Consider the following 16,462-nt stretch of genomic DNA (forward strand, 5'->3'; position numbering starts at 1 on the left):
TTTGAGACTGTGTTAGCCTCATGGAATCAGCCCTGATGGCATCATAGTTAACCACAGTGAGCTGAAAACAGCTTTGCCCACCAAACGTGAACAATTGCTATCAAGTTTTGCTGGTCAAACTGCAAAGACCTTCTTACCAACATCGACAATGTCCAGCATCACCACATCAGATACAGCCATTCCAAGTCGGTTGGATGCTTCTACCCAAATTTCGTACGGTGTGAACAGGGCTAAATCCTTGGGAATGTGGCAGGAATATGGGCCGGCGGTGTGGTACTCCTGGCAGATATTGTCCCGACCGTACCATCTGCAAAACAAGAGGGTTTTTTTCTTTTATTCATTAGATTTTTTTTTTAATCCCACCTTTCTTACTGCATAAGTAAGTCAAGCAACAAAGGGTTCTAATATTCTTTCCTCCTCCTATTTTACCCACAACAACAGGTACGTTGGGCTGAGAGAGGAGTGACACAAGGTCACCTAGCCAGCTTTTGTGGCTAAACTGCAAGTAGAATTCACAATCTTCTGGTTCCCTAGGGCAGTGTTTCCCAACCTTGGCCACTTGAAGATATCTGGACTTCAACTCCCAGAATTCCCCAGCCAGCATCCGCTGGCTGGGGAATTCTGGGAGTTGAAGTCCAAATATCTTCAAGTGGCCAAGGTTGGGAAACACTGCCCTAGGCAGGACCTTAAGCACTTTCTTTCTTTCTTTCTTGCTTGCGTTATTTATTTATTTATTTATTTATTTATTTATTTATTTATTTATTTATTTAGTTAGTTAGTTAGTTAGTTAGTTAGTTAGTTAGTTAGTTAGTCCAATACACAATGAGGGTTTTAGTGGGTATACAGTGTTCCCTCGATTTTCGCGGGTTCGAACTTCGTGAAAAGTCTATACCACGGTTTTTCAAAAATATTAATTAAAAAATACTTTGCAGTTTTTCCCCCTATAGCACAGTTTTTCCCGCCCGACGACGTCATATGTCATCACCAAACATTTGTCCACCTTTAATAAATATTTTTTTAATAAACTTTAACAAAGAAATATGGTGAGTAATAATCTAAATGGTTGCTAAGGGAATGGGAAATTGCAATTTAGGGGTTTAAAGTGTTAAGGGAAGGCTTGTGATACTGTTCATAGCCAAAAATAGTGTATTTACTTCCGCATCTCTACTTCGCGGAAATTCGACTTTCGCGGGCAGTCTCGGAACGCATCCCCCACGAAAATCGATGGAAAAACACTGTATATCTATATACACATAGTAAAATACATGATGAAGATTATAGAGGAGATACTCATCGTAAAATATATCTAAGAAATAATAGAGAAGAAGATATAGTAATAGAACATATCAATGAAAGAATAGAAGAAGAGATATAGGAATAGAAGAAAGGTATAGGAGATATAGGAGAGCAATAGGACAGGGGACGGAAGGCACTCTAGGGCACTTGTACTCGCCCCTTATTGACCTCTTAGGAATAGAAACATAGAAACATAGAAGTCTGACGGCAGAAAAAGACCTCATGGTCCATCTAGTCTGCCCTTATACTATTTTCTGTATTTTATCTTAGGATGGATATATGTTTATCCCAGGCATGTTTAAATTCAGTTACTGTGGATTTATCTACCACGTCTGCTGGAAGTTTGTTCCAAGGATCTACTACTCTTTCAGTAAAATAATATTTTCTCATGTTGCTTTTGATCTTTCCCCCAACTAACTTCAGATTGTGTCCCCTTGTTCTTGTGTTCACTTTCCTATTAAAAACACTTCCCTCCTGGACCTTATTTAACTCTTTAATATATTTAAATGTTTCGATCATGTCCCCCCTTTTCCTTCTGTCCTCCAGACTATACAGATTGAGTTCATTAAGTCTTTCCTGATACGTTTTATGCTTAAGACCTTCCACCATTCTTGAATCTGGATAGGTCAACCGTAGATAATCTAAGGGTAAAGTATTGGGGGTTTGGGGATGACACTATGGAGTCCGGTAATGAGTTCCACGCTTCAACAACTCGGTTACTGAAGTCATATTTTTTATAGTCAAGTTTGGAGCGGTTAATACCAAACTGCTTGTTTACGCAGTACAGTTGCTGGCATGCTAAGGCCTAGTGCTGGTACATGGACCAGGGGTTGGGTACCCCTGCCCTAAATCACTGCTTCTCAACCTTGGCAATGTTAAGATTTGTGGACTTCAACTCCCAGAATTCCCCAGCTAGCATAGCAATCAATAAATCAGTGGAACGACTTGCCTCCAGAAGTTGTGAATGCTCCAACACTGGACGTTTTTAAGCAGATATTGGATAAACATTTGTCTGAAGTAGTGTAGGGTTTCCTGTCTAAGCAGGGGGTTGGACTAGAAGACCTCCAAGGTCCCTTCCAACTCTATTATTTCTATTTCTTCTACTTCTATTCAGCTGGGAGTAATATCTATGTGTATGTCTTTTGGGTTTTTTTCTTTTTCCGGCAAATAATTTTTTTATTTTTCACTCCAATCACAAATACAATATAAAATACCATCAATATTAAATTGTATTACAATAAATCATTTTTGAGATTACGATATACATATCCAGTGCTACCTCCTTTACATTTGACATCTGGACAAAAATGGCTGCTCAAATTTATTATATGATATTAATAAGCTGTTAGCTAATACACTTTTTTAAAGCTGTTCCTAGTTTTAATCACATCTAATTAATTAGGCTGCAATGCTTCAATTTTCTCCATATCTCCTCCATATCAATTTTCATATATACAGTGTTCCCTCGATTTTCGCGGGTTCGAACTTCGTGAAAAGTCTATACCACGGTTTTTCAAAAATATTAATTAAAAAATACTTCACGGGTTTTTTCCCTATACCACGGTTTTTCCCACCTGATGACGTTATATACCATCACCAAACTTTCATCTGCCTTTAATAAATATTTTTAAAATAAACTTTAATCAATAAACATGGTGAGTAATAATCTAAATGGATGCTAAGGGAATGGGAAATTGCAATTTAGGGGTTTAAAGTGTTAAGGGAAGGCTTGGGATACTGTTCATAGCCAAAAATAGTGTATTTACTTCCGCATCTCTACTTTGCGGAAATTCGACTTTCGCAGGCGGTCTCGGAACGCATCCCCCGCGAAAATCGAGGGAACACTGTATTTCTTAACCTTTTTTTAATAATGCATTTCTTTATATATCTTTTTTTTGCTCTTGCATTTTTCCTCTCATTTGTAGAGTTGGCATTTTAACATTGTGAATAAAATAATATAAAAACCATTGAAAAGTGGAACCAATTAAAAAACCTTCAACACCACGCAAAGTGGAGAATCCTCCTTCATGTCATCGTTTTTTTTAGAAATGTCATCACATTCTAAACATTCCCCAAAGTCAAAATAAAAGTTTTCCCACATAAATTAGAGATTCTTGTGCCTCACTATATTTTCTCTACAATTCAGATGGGGTAAGATAATGTAGCATTTGGGGGGAAAGAGACCAGCCCCAGAAGCTAAGATGGAGAAGATCTCCACGGTCACCATCAACATCTCTTTGGTGCTCAGGTAGACCTTCAAGGTTATTTTATTATACAGTGATACCTTGTCTTATAAACTTAATTGGTTCTGGGACGAGGTTCTTAAGGTGAAAAGTTTGTAAGATGAAACAATGTTTCCCATAGGAATTAATGGAAAAGTAATTAATGCGTGCAAGCCCAAAATTCACCCCTTTTTGCCAGCCAAAGTGCCCATTTTTGCACTGCTGGGATTCCCCTGAGGCTCCCCTCCATGGGAAACCCCACATCCGGACTTCTGTGTTTTTGCGATGCTGCAGGGCAATCCCAGCAGGGGAATCCCAGCATTGCAAAAACGAGCACTTCGCTGGCAACGGAAGTCCGGAGATGGGGTTTCCCAGCGAAGGGAGCATCAGTGAAATCGCAGCATCGCAAAAACGCTGATGTCCTCGAAACCCCACCTCCGGACCTCTGTGTTTTTGCGATGCTGCGATTTCACTGAGGCTCCCCTCGCTGGGAAACCCCACCTCCGGACTTCTGTTGCCAGCAAAGCGCCCGTTTTTGCACTGCTGGGATTCCCCTGCAGCATCACAAAAACATGGAAGTCCAGAGGTGGGGTTTCCCATGGAGAGGAGCCTCAGGGGAATCACAGCAGCACAAAAACGGGCGCTTCGCTGGCAATGGAAGTCAGGAGGCGGGGCATCCCAGCAGTGGTGGTGGGTTTGTAAGATGAAAATAGTTTGTAAGAAGAGGCAAAAAAATCTTAAACCCCGGGTTTGTATCTCGAAAAGTTTGTATGACGAGGCGTTTGTAAGACGAGGTATCACTGTATTCTATTTTTGACTGATACCACATCAGGAAGAATTGTCTAAAGTTCAACAAGACTACAAAAGTCCAACTCATTCTTTTGTTCAAAAAGAGCAAACCACCAATTTCACCCCTTCTATGCCAGTGTCGTCAGCCTACCTCAGCTTATATTTCAGGGAATAATTGGTATGCAGGTGTGTCTCGCCTTCTGACCCAGGTACCCATCTGCAGGTGAGGTCTTTCAAATTCTTGGACCAGCAAGAAATGTTGGTTGGCTTTTCAGGAGGCACTGAAAGATATAAATAAATCCATAGCGCTCTATACTCAGGAACATACAGGTAACCTTTGACTTACAACACAGTTTAGCCACAGTTTGAAGTTACAATAGGAATGGGGGGGGGGGGAGAGAGTGACTTACAAGTGGTCCTCACACTTATGACCATCATAGCATCTCCACAGTCAGGTGATCAAAATTAGGGCACTTGGCATATTGGTGGCAATTGGTGGTTGAAGCATCCAAGGGTCATGTGATCAACTTTTGTCTACTAGTCAATGCAGGAAGCTGGATTTGTTTAACAACCTTCACTTAAGAAATGCAGTGAATCAGTAGTGGGTTCCTGCTGGTACGGCTAATTGCACGCAGCTCCGTTGCTCTGGCACATGAGCGCGGGTTAGAAACATAGAAACATAAAAGATTGACAGCAGAAAAAGACCTCATGGTCCATCCTCATTTGTAGAAAAAGATCTCATGGTCCATCTAGTCTGCCCTTATACTATTTCCTGTATTTTTAGGATGGATATATGTTTATCCCAGGCATGTTAAAATTCAGTTCCTGTGGATTTACCAACCACGTCTGCTGGAAGTTTGTTCCAAGGATCTACTACTCTTTCAGTAAAATAATATTTTCTCCTGTTGCTTTTGATCTTTCCCCCAACTAACTTCAGATTGTGTCCCCTTGTTCTTATGTTCACTTTCCTATTAAAAACACTTCCCTCCTGAACCTTATTTAACCCTTAAACATATTTAAATGTTTCAATCATGTTCCCCCCCTTTCCCTTCTGTCCTCCAGACTATACAGATGGAGTTCATGAAGTCTTTCCTGATACGTTTTATGCTTAAGACCTTCCACCATTCTTATAGCCCGTCAAGTGCAATTTTGCTTCCTGCAGATTTGCAAGTAGCAAAATCCCACACAGGGTCACAGAGCTACGGACCTGTGCACAATTAGCCATATCGGCAGGAACTCACTAATGCAATGATTCATTTAACAACCATAGCAAAAAAAGCTCATAGAATTGTTTACAACTCACTTAACAACCACCTTGCTGAACAATGGTGGTTGTGTTTTGAAGTCCACATTTATATACAGTGGTACCTCTACCTAAGAACGCCTCTACTTACGAACTTTTCTAGATAAGAACAGGGTGTTCAAGATTTTTTTGACTCTTCTCAAGAACCATTTTCCACTTACAAACCCGAGTCTCCAAAACTGTAACCGGAAAAGGCAGGGAGAAGCCTCTGTGGGGCCTCTCTGGGAATCTCCTGGGAGGAAACAGGGCTGGAAAAGGCGGAGAAAAGCCTCCGTGGGGCCTCTCTAGGAATCTCCTGGGAGGAAACAGGGCTGGAAAAGGCGGGGAGAAGCCTCCCTGAGGCCTCTCTAGGAATCTCCTGGGAGGAAACAGGGCCTCCACCCACCCTGTGGTTCCCCCAATCGCATGCATTATTTGCTTTTACATGTATTCCTATGGGAAAAATTGCTTCTTCTTACAAACTTCTCTACTTAAGAACCTGGTCACGGAACAAATTAAGTTCGTCTGTAGAGGTACCACTGTAGTAGTAAATAGATTGTGCTGTTTACAGGGAAGCACAAATGCCCAATGGACATGAAATAATAAAAGGCAGCTTTTTAAAAGCAGCAGCGCCTCTCTCTTTTGTAACCGGTAAGAAATTGTAAACCATGGTCTGCAGTGGCCCTCTGCATAACTGTTCCCTTCTTGAAGTTTCCATCCTTCTGAAACCAAATCTTTAAAAATAACCGTGATGATAAAAATTTAGACTATTGATTTAAGACATCTGTCATGGTTCAAATCAGGGGTGAAATGCTCCTGGGTCCCTTGTGCCTGTCAATCATTGGAGAGCCGGTCGTAAGGCGGAGCACAAGGCTACGCCCACCTGCTTGGATGCCGCCATTTGGGTTCTTTTACCCTCTCTGCATGCACAAAGTGTTCTGTGCATATGCAGAGGGTAAAAGAACCCAAATGGTGGCATATGAGTGGGTGGGCGGAGCCTCACGCTCCCTTCGCGATCAGCTCTTCCACGACTGACAGGCACGGACGAACCAGGAGCATTTCATGCCTGGTTCAAATGACGTGTTTTCTTCAAGAGCAGAAACCTCCTTGTATCGCTTCTAAGGTTTAGAGCAGAGATCTTGAAACATGACAACTGTAAGACTTGTGTACTTCAACTCCCAGAGTTCTCCAGCACAGCTGGCTGGAGAATTCTGGGAGTTGAAGTCCACAAGTCTTAAAAGTTGCCATGTTTGGGGATTCCTGGTTTAGAGAGTAAGCTGGGAAGGCAAAACAATGCAAAATGCTTAAGGAACCCAGAATGGAATGGAGCCCTGCAAAAGGGCTTGTTTGAATGGCTAATGGATTTTTATTGTTGTAAGAATGACCATAGTCACTAAAAGTGAGCTGGACGGCCATACAAATGTTTATTCGTTCATTCACTGATAAATAAATAATAATAATAAAAATAAAATACAGGTAGTCCTTGATTTACCACCACAGCTGAGCCCAAAATTTATGTTTTTAAGTAAAACATGTGCTACGTGAATTGTGCCTCACTTTACGACATTTCTTGCCACAGCTTTTAAGTGAACCATTGCCACTAGTAAGACACGATTTAAGTATTGCCCACAAGAGCATATGCTGCAATGTCCTACCGGTCAATGACTACTTCAGCTTCAACCACAACAACACAAGAGCACGCAACAGATTCAAACTTAATATTAACCGCTCCAAACTTGACTGTAAAAAATATGACTTCAGCAATCGAGTTGTCGAAGGGTGGAACTCATTATTACCTGACTCAGTAGTAACAACCCCTAACCACCAACATTTTTCCCTTAGACTATCCACGACTGACCTCTTCAGGTTCCTAAGAGGTCAGTAAGGGGCGTACATAAGTGCACTATTGTGCCTTTCGTCCCCTGTCCAATTGTCTCTCCTTATTTCATTTATCTTTTCTTCCTTTCATATATCTTCTCCTGTATTTTTATATCTTTTCTTCTATCCTTTTCTTTAAATTACTACATGTCTATTCTCTTCAATGTGTATTGTGTATTGGACAAAATAAATAAATAAATTAGTCACATGGTTGTTAAGTGAATCTGTCTTCCCCATAAATTTTACTTGTTGAAAGGTCTCAAAAGGCGATCATTTAATTTATCTATTTATTTATTGGATTTATAAGACGGAGTGGCTGTGGGTTTTGCCTCCCAAGGACAATCCCATCTGTCCGTCCATTACCCTGGGGGGGGAATTATTGACCCCCTCAGAGAGGGTCCACAACTTGGGCGTCCTCCTCAATCCACAGCTCACATTAGAAAACCATCTCTCATCTGTGGCAAGGGGGCCGTTTGCCCAGGTTCGCCTGGTGCACCAGTTGCGGCCCTATCTGGACTGGGACTCATTGCTCACAGTCACTCATGCCCTCATCACCTCGAGGTTCGACTACTGTAATGTTCTCTACATGGGGCTACCTTTGAAAAGTGTTCGGAAACTTCAGATCGTGCAGAATGCAGTTGCGAGAGCTATCATGGGCTTCCCTAAATACGCCCATGTCACACCAACACTCCGCAGTCTGCACTGGTTGCCGATCAGTTTCCGGTCACAATTCAAAGTGTTGGTTATGACCTATAAAGCCCTTCATGGCACCGGACCAGAATATCTCCGGGACCTCCTTCTGCCGCACAAATCCCAGCGACCAGTTAGGTCCCACAGAGTTGGCCTTCTCCGGGTCCCGTCAACTAAACAATGTTGTTTGGCGCCACCCAGGGGAAGAGTCTTCTCTGTGGCGGCCCCGACCCTTTGGAACCAACTCCCCCCAGATATCAGAGTTACCCCCACCCTCCTTGCCTTTCGTAAGCTCCTTAAAACCCACCTCTGTCGTCAGGTATGGGGGAATTGAGACTTTCCCTCCCCCTAGGCTTATAAAATTTATGCATGGTATGTTAGTATGTATGATTGGTTTTTAAATTGGGGTTTAAAATTAACTTAAACTTAAATATTAGATTTGTTTACATTGTGTTATTATTGCTGTGAGCTGCCCCGAGTCTGCGGAGAGGGGCGGCATACAAATCTGATTAATAAATAAATAATAATAAATAAATAAATATATTATATGCCGCCCTTCTCCAAGGACTCAGGGCGGCTTGCAACATAGAAAAATACAAAAAACCAATGCAAAAGTCCAATATTTAAAACAATCTACATGGTGTCCAGGGGGAAAACATTTTGAAATTCCCTGATGTTTCCCTGACATTTCCCTGTAACTTACGATCTAGTTAGGGCACGGTCGTAGATGACCTCATACTAAACGGCTAAGCCATGGAGAAATATCAGTAGCTGAGGAAGCAAGTTGTTGCCACAGTTATGCTCATTTTCGCTTGACTCTGCCAGGCAGCGCGATCCGTTGGTTTTTTTTTACCTGATTTTCCCCTGACCTTTAAACCTTTTAATAGAGTTTGGGTTTTCCCTTGATTTATTCCGTTTTTTTCACGAATTCCCTGATAATTCCGATATTTCCCAAACCGCCAATTTCCCTGATAATTCCCTGATTTCCCTGTTTTTCAGGTTTGCTGGATACCCTGAATCTAAAACCCCAAATTTAAAAATCTTACACCCATACTCACTCACACCACAATCATACAAACATAGAAATATAGAAACATAGAAGATTGACGGCAGAAAAAGACCTCATGGTCCATCTAGTCTGCCCTTATACAATTTTCTGTATTTTTAGGATGGATATATGTTTATCCCAGGCATGTTAAGATTCAGTTACTGTGGATTTACCATCCAAGTATGCTGGAAGTTTGTTCCAAGCATTTACTACTCTTTCAGTAAAATAATATTTGCTCACATTGCTTCTGATCTTTCCCCCAACTAACTTCAGATTGTGTCCCCTTGTTCTTGTGTTCACTTTCCTATTAAAAACACTTCCCTCCTGAACCCTATTTAACCCTTTAACATATTTAAATGTTTCGATCATGTCCCCCCTTTTCCTTCTGTCCTCCAGACTAAATAGATTGAGTCCATTAAGTCTTTCCTGATCAGTTTTATGCTGAAGACCTTCCACCATTTTTGTATCCCCAGCGCTCTATACATCGGGATCTCAATCTCCCTCTTCCTTCTTGTTATACCTCTAGCTATGCAGCCAAGCATTCTACTAAATAATCATACTAAAGGTCGGGCTAAGTTCAGTGGCCCCTTGCCTTCTAGCAAAGGTAAGTTTTCAAAGCTTTTCGGAAGGCCACCTTCTGACACCTGCAACACAAGCGTGAATGAATGAATGAATGAATGAATGAATTAATTAATTAATTAATATGTCACCCCTTTCCGAGGACTCGGGGCGGCTTACAACATATAACACCAAACATCTGCACTTTGACAACATTTTGATCATCAGGAGGCTGCAAAAGTTGGTAAGGTTTGAAAAAGTGGTCCTAAGTTCCTTTTTTTCGGTGCCATTGCACCTTGGAATAGTCACCCAATGAAACGGTTGTAAGTCGAGGACTGCCTGCAAATAAATAATGAAAGCAAGTGAGTTTTAACCCGGTCGAAGCGTTGCCCAGAAGCCTGGCAACAGAGCATGGCTTCCAGCTCACCATCTAAAGCAGGGGGTCCTCCGAACTTGGCTACTTCAAGGCTTGAGGACTTCAACTCCCAGAATTCTCCAGCCAGCATAGTGGTCAACTTTGAAGACCTCTGATCTTAAAGGGAAAGTGAACTATAATGTGAACTGTGTAAAGTGAACCCCAATCTATTTTCACTGCAGCTCTCTTTGGCATTTCTACAGGTAGTCCTCGACTTACAACGATTCATTTAGCGGCCATTGAAAGTTTCAGTGGCACGGAAAAAAGTGGCTTACGACCAGTTTTCACATTTTCGATGGTTGCAGCACCTCCTGTGGTCTCTCAATCAAAGTTTGGACGCTGGGCAGTTGGCTCATATTTAGGATTGTTGCTGTGTCCTGGATGATATGATACCTTTTTTGCGATCTTCTGAGAAGCAAAGTCAACGGGGAAGCCAGATTCACTTTAGAACTGGTTACTAACATAACAACTGCTGAGATTCATTTAACAACAAACATTGTTAACATTCTTCTGGAGATCTGCGTCATTCTCACCCTATTGGGCTTCGGGAAAGCCGTTAAGACCTGGCTTTTCCGGCAAGCCTGAAGCTATGAATGATTAATTAAAGTATGTATGTTTTTAGACTTATAAATACATTTTACAATGTTTTTTACTATCTATCTATCTATCTATCTATCTATCTATCTATCTATCTATCTATCTATCTATCTATCCATCCATCCATCCATCTGTTCTGCCTGGAGTCAACCCCAACTCTCTCTCTCTCTCTCTCTCTCTCTCTCTCTCTCTCTCTCTCTCTATCTATCTATCTATCCATCCATCCTTTCTGCCTGGAGCCTGGAGTCAACCCCAACTCTATCTATCTACCTATCTACCTATCTACCTATCTATCTACCTATCCATCCACCCGTCCGTCCGTCCATCCATTCATCCATCCATCTATTTATCTGTCTGTTCTGCCTGGAGTCAACCAGAACACTAACTATCTGTCTGTCTGTCTGTCTGTCTGTCTGTCTGTCTGTCTGTCTGTCTGTCTGTCTGTCTGTCTATCTATCTATCTATCTATCTATCTATCTATCTATCTATCTATCTATCTATCTATCTATCTTTATTTGGATTTATATGCCGCCCCATCCAAAGACTTACAACACATAAAAAGAAGAACAATACAATATAATCATCTAAATACAATTAATTTTAAAAACTAAACGTACTCATCGATAAAACCCACGATTATTAAAAAAGACCAATCATACCCACTCAAACAACAAACATACTATGCTCATTGTTATAATTTATATTTATATTGCTTTGTATTTATTGTTATTATTGTAAGCTGCCCAGAGTCCAATTTGGAATTGGGCAGCATATAAATTGCACAAATAAATAAACAGAAACATAGAAGTCTGACGGCAGAAAAAGACCTCATGGTCCATCTAGTCTGCCCTTATACTATTTCCGGTATTTTATCTTAGGATGAATTTATGTTTATCCCAGGCATGTTTAAATTCAGTTACTGTGGATTCACCAACCGCGTCTACTGGAAGTTTGTTACAAGCATCTACTACTCTTTCAGTAAAGTAATATTTTCTCACGTTGCTTCTGATCTTTACCCCAAATAAACAAACAAGCAAACAAACAATTGTGGCAAGGAAGGTCATAAGATGAGGCAATACTCACCTTAACAACTGTCTCATTTAGTAGGAGAACTTTAGGGGTTCAAATGTGGTCATGTCTGTGGTCAGCCAGGTTATGGTTGTCCAAAAGTGAGTTATTTTGGGGTGGGGGGGAGGAAAAGCAGCTTTGGGATGATGGTCATAAATTGAGGACTACCCATAAATGGTCTGACCCAGAAAATAGGTGGCGGGAGTTAGGAAATGCGCCCAACAAAGCCTTTGACGTACGTCCTACATAGAGACACGACCCAGCCAAGATGCTTCCGCCTTCCTTGCTGTGGCACACCAGGTTATCCCCTGACTGTTGCCGTGATCCGTTCAGCTGGGTGAGGGTGACGCTGATGGTAGTAGCGCCCAGGACCTTGTAGGCCTCGGCTGGGAGCTTCCGGCCATTCAGGGTCCAATAAAGGTCCTCGGCCTTCAGGCCCGAATTGGGCGTGACGGAACAGTTGGCTGTGAAGGATGCACCAATGCGGAGGGTGGCGTCTTGGGGAGCTATGATGGCTGGGTCTGTAGCGAAAGGGGGAAATAAAAGATCAGATCAATGTCTCTGGTGTCGGTTGGTTGGTTTGTTCCTAGAGCGGGGGATGTCCAAAAATAATCCCGAATGTGAGAGGTTAGGCCACTTGGCGGTCACAAAATAGCATTAGCTATTCTCGGAGTTCTCGGAGGGGGTGGCATACAAATCCAATTAATAATAATTATCAGCCCTTCTTCTTCTTCTTCTTCTTCTTCTATTGTTCTAGCTAAAAGCAAAGGTTAACTATTCATGTCTATAAGAATGCGGAATGCCCTCTGTAGATATGATAGGATTAAAACCTGCCTGCCTAGTTTTATTATTAAATAATTATTCATCTAGGCTTCCATTCACCTAAGGTAATTGAAACCCTTCTGTTTGTCTAAGGAAAAAAAATTAGGTACTCTTCTGCTTATTTTAAACATCCTGCCCTTACAGGATTATCTGTGTGCTATGTGTTACTTATTATTATTATTATTATTATTATTATTATTATTATTATTATTATAATATTTGTATGCCGCCTCTCTCCGTAGACGCGGGGTGGCTCACAGCAGTGATAAAACAATATACCATAAGCAAATCTAATATTAAAGTCTAAAATAACAATTTTACATTAAAAGCCTTCTTCCTACAGCAGTAATAGAAATTATTCATCTAGGCTTCCATTCACCTAAGGTAATTGGAACCCTTCTGTTTAGGGAAAAAAATTAGGCAGTCTTATGTTTATTTTAAACATCCTGCCCTTACAGGATTATCTGTGTGCTATGTGTTACTTATTATTATTATTATTATTATTATTATTATTATTATTATTATTATTTATTTATTTTGTCCAATACACAATGAGGGTTTTAGTGGGTATATATCTATATACACATAATAAAATACATGATGAAGGTTATAGAGGAGATACTCATAGTAAAATATATCTAAGAAATAATAGAAAAGAAGATGTAGTAATAGAACATATCAATGAAAGAGTAGAAGAAGAGATATAGGAATAGAAGAAAGGTATAGGAGATATAGGAGAGCAATAGGACAGGGGACGGAAGGCACTCTAGGGCACTTGTACTCGCCCCTTATTGACCTCTTAGGAATCTGGATAGGTCAACCGTAGATAATCTAAGGGTAAAGTATTGGGGGTTTGGGGATGACACTATGGAGTCCGGTAATGAGTTCCACGCTTCGACAACTCGGTTACTGAAGTCATATTATTTACAGTCAAGTTTGGAGCGGTTAATATTAAGTTTAAATCTGTTGTGTGCTCTTGTGTTGTTGTGGTTGAAGCTGAAGTAGTCGCCGACAGGCAGGACGTTGCAGCATATGATCTTGTGGGTAATATTTAGATCTTGTTTAAGGTGTCTTAGTTCTAGGCTTTCTGGGCCCAGGATTGAAAGTCTAGTCTCATAGGGTATTCTATTTCGAGTGGAGGAGTGAAGGGCTCTTCTGGTGAAGTATCTTTGGACATTTTCAAGGGTGTTAATATTATTATTATTATTATTATTATTATTATTATTATTATTATTATTATTATATTTGTATGCCGCCCTTCTCCGTAGACGCGGGGCAGCTCACAGCAGTGATAAAACAATACACAATAAACAAATCTAATATTAAAGTCTAAAATAACAATTTTACATTAAAAGCCTTCTTCCTACAGCAGTAATAGAAAGTAATAGAAATAGAAAGTAGCCATTTTCTATTTTTATTATTTTTTAAATTTACTTGTATCCTGCCTTTATTATTTTCACAAATATATCTAACACACCATTCCTCCTCCTGTTTTCTCCACAACAACCCTGTGAGATGGGTTGAGCTAAGAGAGAGAATGTCTATCCCAAAATCACCTAGCCAACTTTCATGCCTAAAATGGGATTAGAACTCAATATCCAGGGTACTGGCCTAAAGTCACCCTTCTTTCTTTCTTTCTTTCTTTCTTTCTTTCTTTCTCTCTCTCTCTCTCTTTCTTGGATTTTTATGCCGCCCCTCTTCGAAGACTCGGGGCGGCTTACAACATATAAAAACAATAAGTTACAATAAAATTAAATCAAATTAAATTAAAATTACATAACTATCTAAAATCCCTACTTATATTAAAACCAATCACACCCATTTGTACAGCAACCATACAATTATTCATTGGCCAGGGGCTAAGGTCTAATTGGCCCAAGCCTGGCGACATAAATGAGTCTTAAAACTCTTATAAAAGGCAAGGAGGGTGGGGGCAGTGAAAATATCCAGGGAGAGCTGATTCCAGAGGGCCGGGGCCCCCACAGAGAAGGCTCTTCCCCTAGGTCCCGCCAAGCGACATTGTCTCGTTGACGGAACCTGGAGAAGACCAACTCTGTAGGACCTGACCGGTCACTGGGACTCATGTGGCTGGAGGCGGTCCTGCAAGTAATCTGGTCCAATGCCATGTAGGGCTTTATAGGTCATAGCTAACACTTTGAATCACGTCTGGAAGCCAATCGGCAGCCAATGCAGTCCGCGGAGTGCTGGAGAAACATGGGCATGCCTTGGAAAGCCCATGTCTGCTTGCGTGGTTGCATTCTGGACGATTTGTAGTTTCTGAACCACAGTGGATGCCTTCTCCAAGCTTAATTATCAAGGTCTCCCAACCTCTTTTGTAATGCAGGGTTTCTGTGGGGAACCACCACTAGGTGTCACTCCAAACACTCTTTTTCCTGGGGGGGCAGTTCAGATATTACCATGTAATATGGGCTCCACTTCCATTGTAGGATGTTTGACAAGCAGTAAGCCTTGATCGGTGGGTTCAGTCGGGAGTTTAGCAGAAGATGAATTTGGGTCCTCTGAAAGGTCAACACTTTGGAATAGAGTGCATTGCTCGCAATAGAATACCTCATGCCACCAGGCAGCACGATCCGGTTCTGGGGTTTTTTACATGATTTTTCCCTGACTTTTAAAATTTTTAATAGCTTTCCCCCCCTGATTTATTCGGGTTTTTTTCAAAAATTCCCCGATAATTCCGATATTTCCTGAACTGCTGATTTCCCCGATAATTCCCCGATTTCCCTGTTTTCCAGGTTTGCTGGACACCCTGTAAATATGAAAGAAAAAAACACAACTCCATATCCTCTTCCTATTTATTTATTTCTTAAATTACACGCTCAACTGCCTGTTTAATCGCAGGCAAAAGACAAAAAATAATTACATAGAAACATAGAAGTCTGACGGCAGAAAAAGACCTCATGGTCCATCTAGTCTGCCCTTGTACTATTTTCTGTATTTTATCTTAGGATGGATATATGTTTATCCCAGGCATGTTTAAATTCAGTTACTGTGGATTTACCAACCACGTCTGCTGGAAGTTTGTTCCAAGGATCTACTACTCTTTCAGTCAAATAATATTTTATCATGTTGCTTTTGATCTTTCCCCCAACTAACTTCAGATTGTGTCCCCTTGTTCTTGTGTTCACTTTCCTATTAAAAAAACTCCCCTCCTGGACCTTATTTAACCCTTTGACATATTTAAATGTTTCGATCATGTCCCCCCTTTTCCTTCTGTCCTCCAGACTATACAGGTTGAGTTCATTAAGTCTTTCCTGATACGTTTTATGCTTAAGACCTTCCACCATTCTTGTAGCCCGTCTTTGGACCCGTTCAATTTTGTCAATATCTTTTTGTAGGTGAGGTCTCCAGAACTGAACACAGGATTCCAAATGGGCTCTCACCAGCACTCCATATAGCGGGATCATAATCTCCTTGTTCTCTTTCTTTTCTGGTCATTGTTTTAAAAACATAATGATTTATCTAGGGCCATACATTTTTATATACAGCCCTGGGAAATGCCCAAATCATCTTTTTCTCTATAAAATGCTTTGGGCATTGCCCAGGACGGTATATAAAAATGTTTGGCTCTAGAGACTAGACTTACAATCCTGGGCCTAGAAAGTTTAGAACTAAGACGCCTTAAACAAGATCTAAGTATTGCCCACAAGATCATATGCTGCAACGTCCTGCCTGTCAGCGACTACTTCAGCTTCAACCACAACAACACAAGAGCACACAACAGATTTAAACTTAATATTAACCGCTCCAAACTTGACTGTAAAAAATATGACTTCAGT

The 16,462-nt window shown here is 40.9% G+C and overlaps 1 protein-coding gene across 2 annotated transcripts in view; it reads right to left on the reverse strand.

The window, feature by feature from the left end:
* Positions 1-16,462, reverse strand: part of CRLF1 (cytokine receptor like factor 1) — a 92,957-nt gene that overhangs the window by 32,823 nt on the left and 43,672 nt on the right. For both annotated transcript variants that reach the window (XM_070745432.1, XM_070745442.1), the window contains exons 2-4: positions 12,083-12,364; positions 4,459-4,588; positions 138-307 (exon numbers count right to left, since the gene is read on the reverse strand). In XM_070745432.1, coding sequence (XP_070601533.1) covers positions 138-307; positions 4,459-4,588; positions 12,083-12,364 — 582 coding nt within the window. The remainder of the gene's footprint in view (positions 1-137; positions 308-4,458; positions 4,589-12,082; positions 12,365-16,462) is intronic.

This window comes from Erythrolamprus reginae, chromosome 1 (genome assembly GCF_031021105.1).
Source record: "Erythrolamprus reginae isolate rEryReg1 chromosome 1, rEryReg1.hap1, whole genome shotgun sequence".
NCBI classification, from domain to species: domain Eukaryota; kingdom Metazoa; phylum Chordata; class Lepidosauria; order Squamata; family Dipsadidae; genus Erythrolamprus; species Erythrolamprus reginae.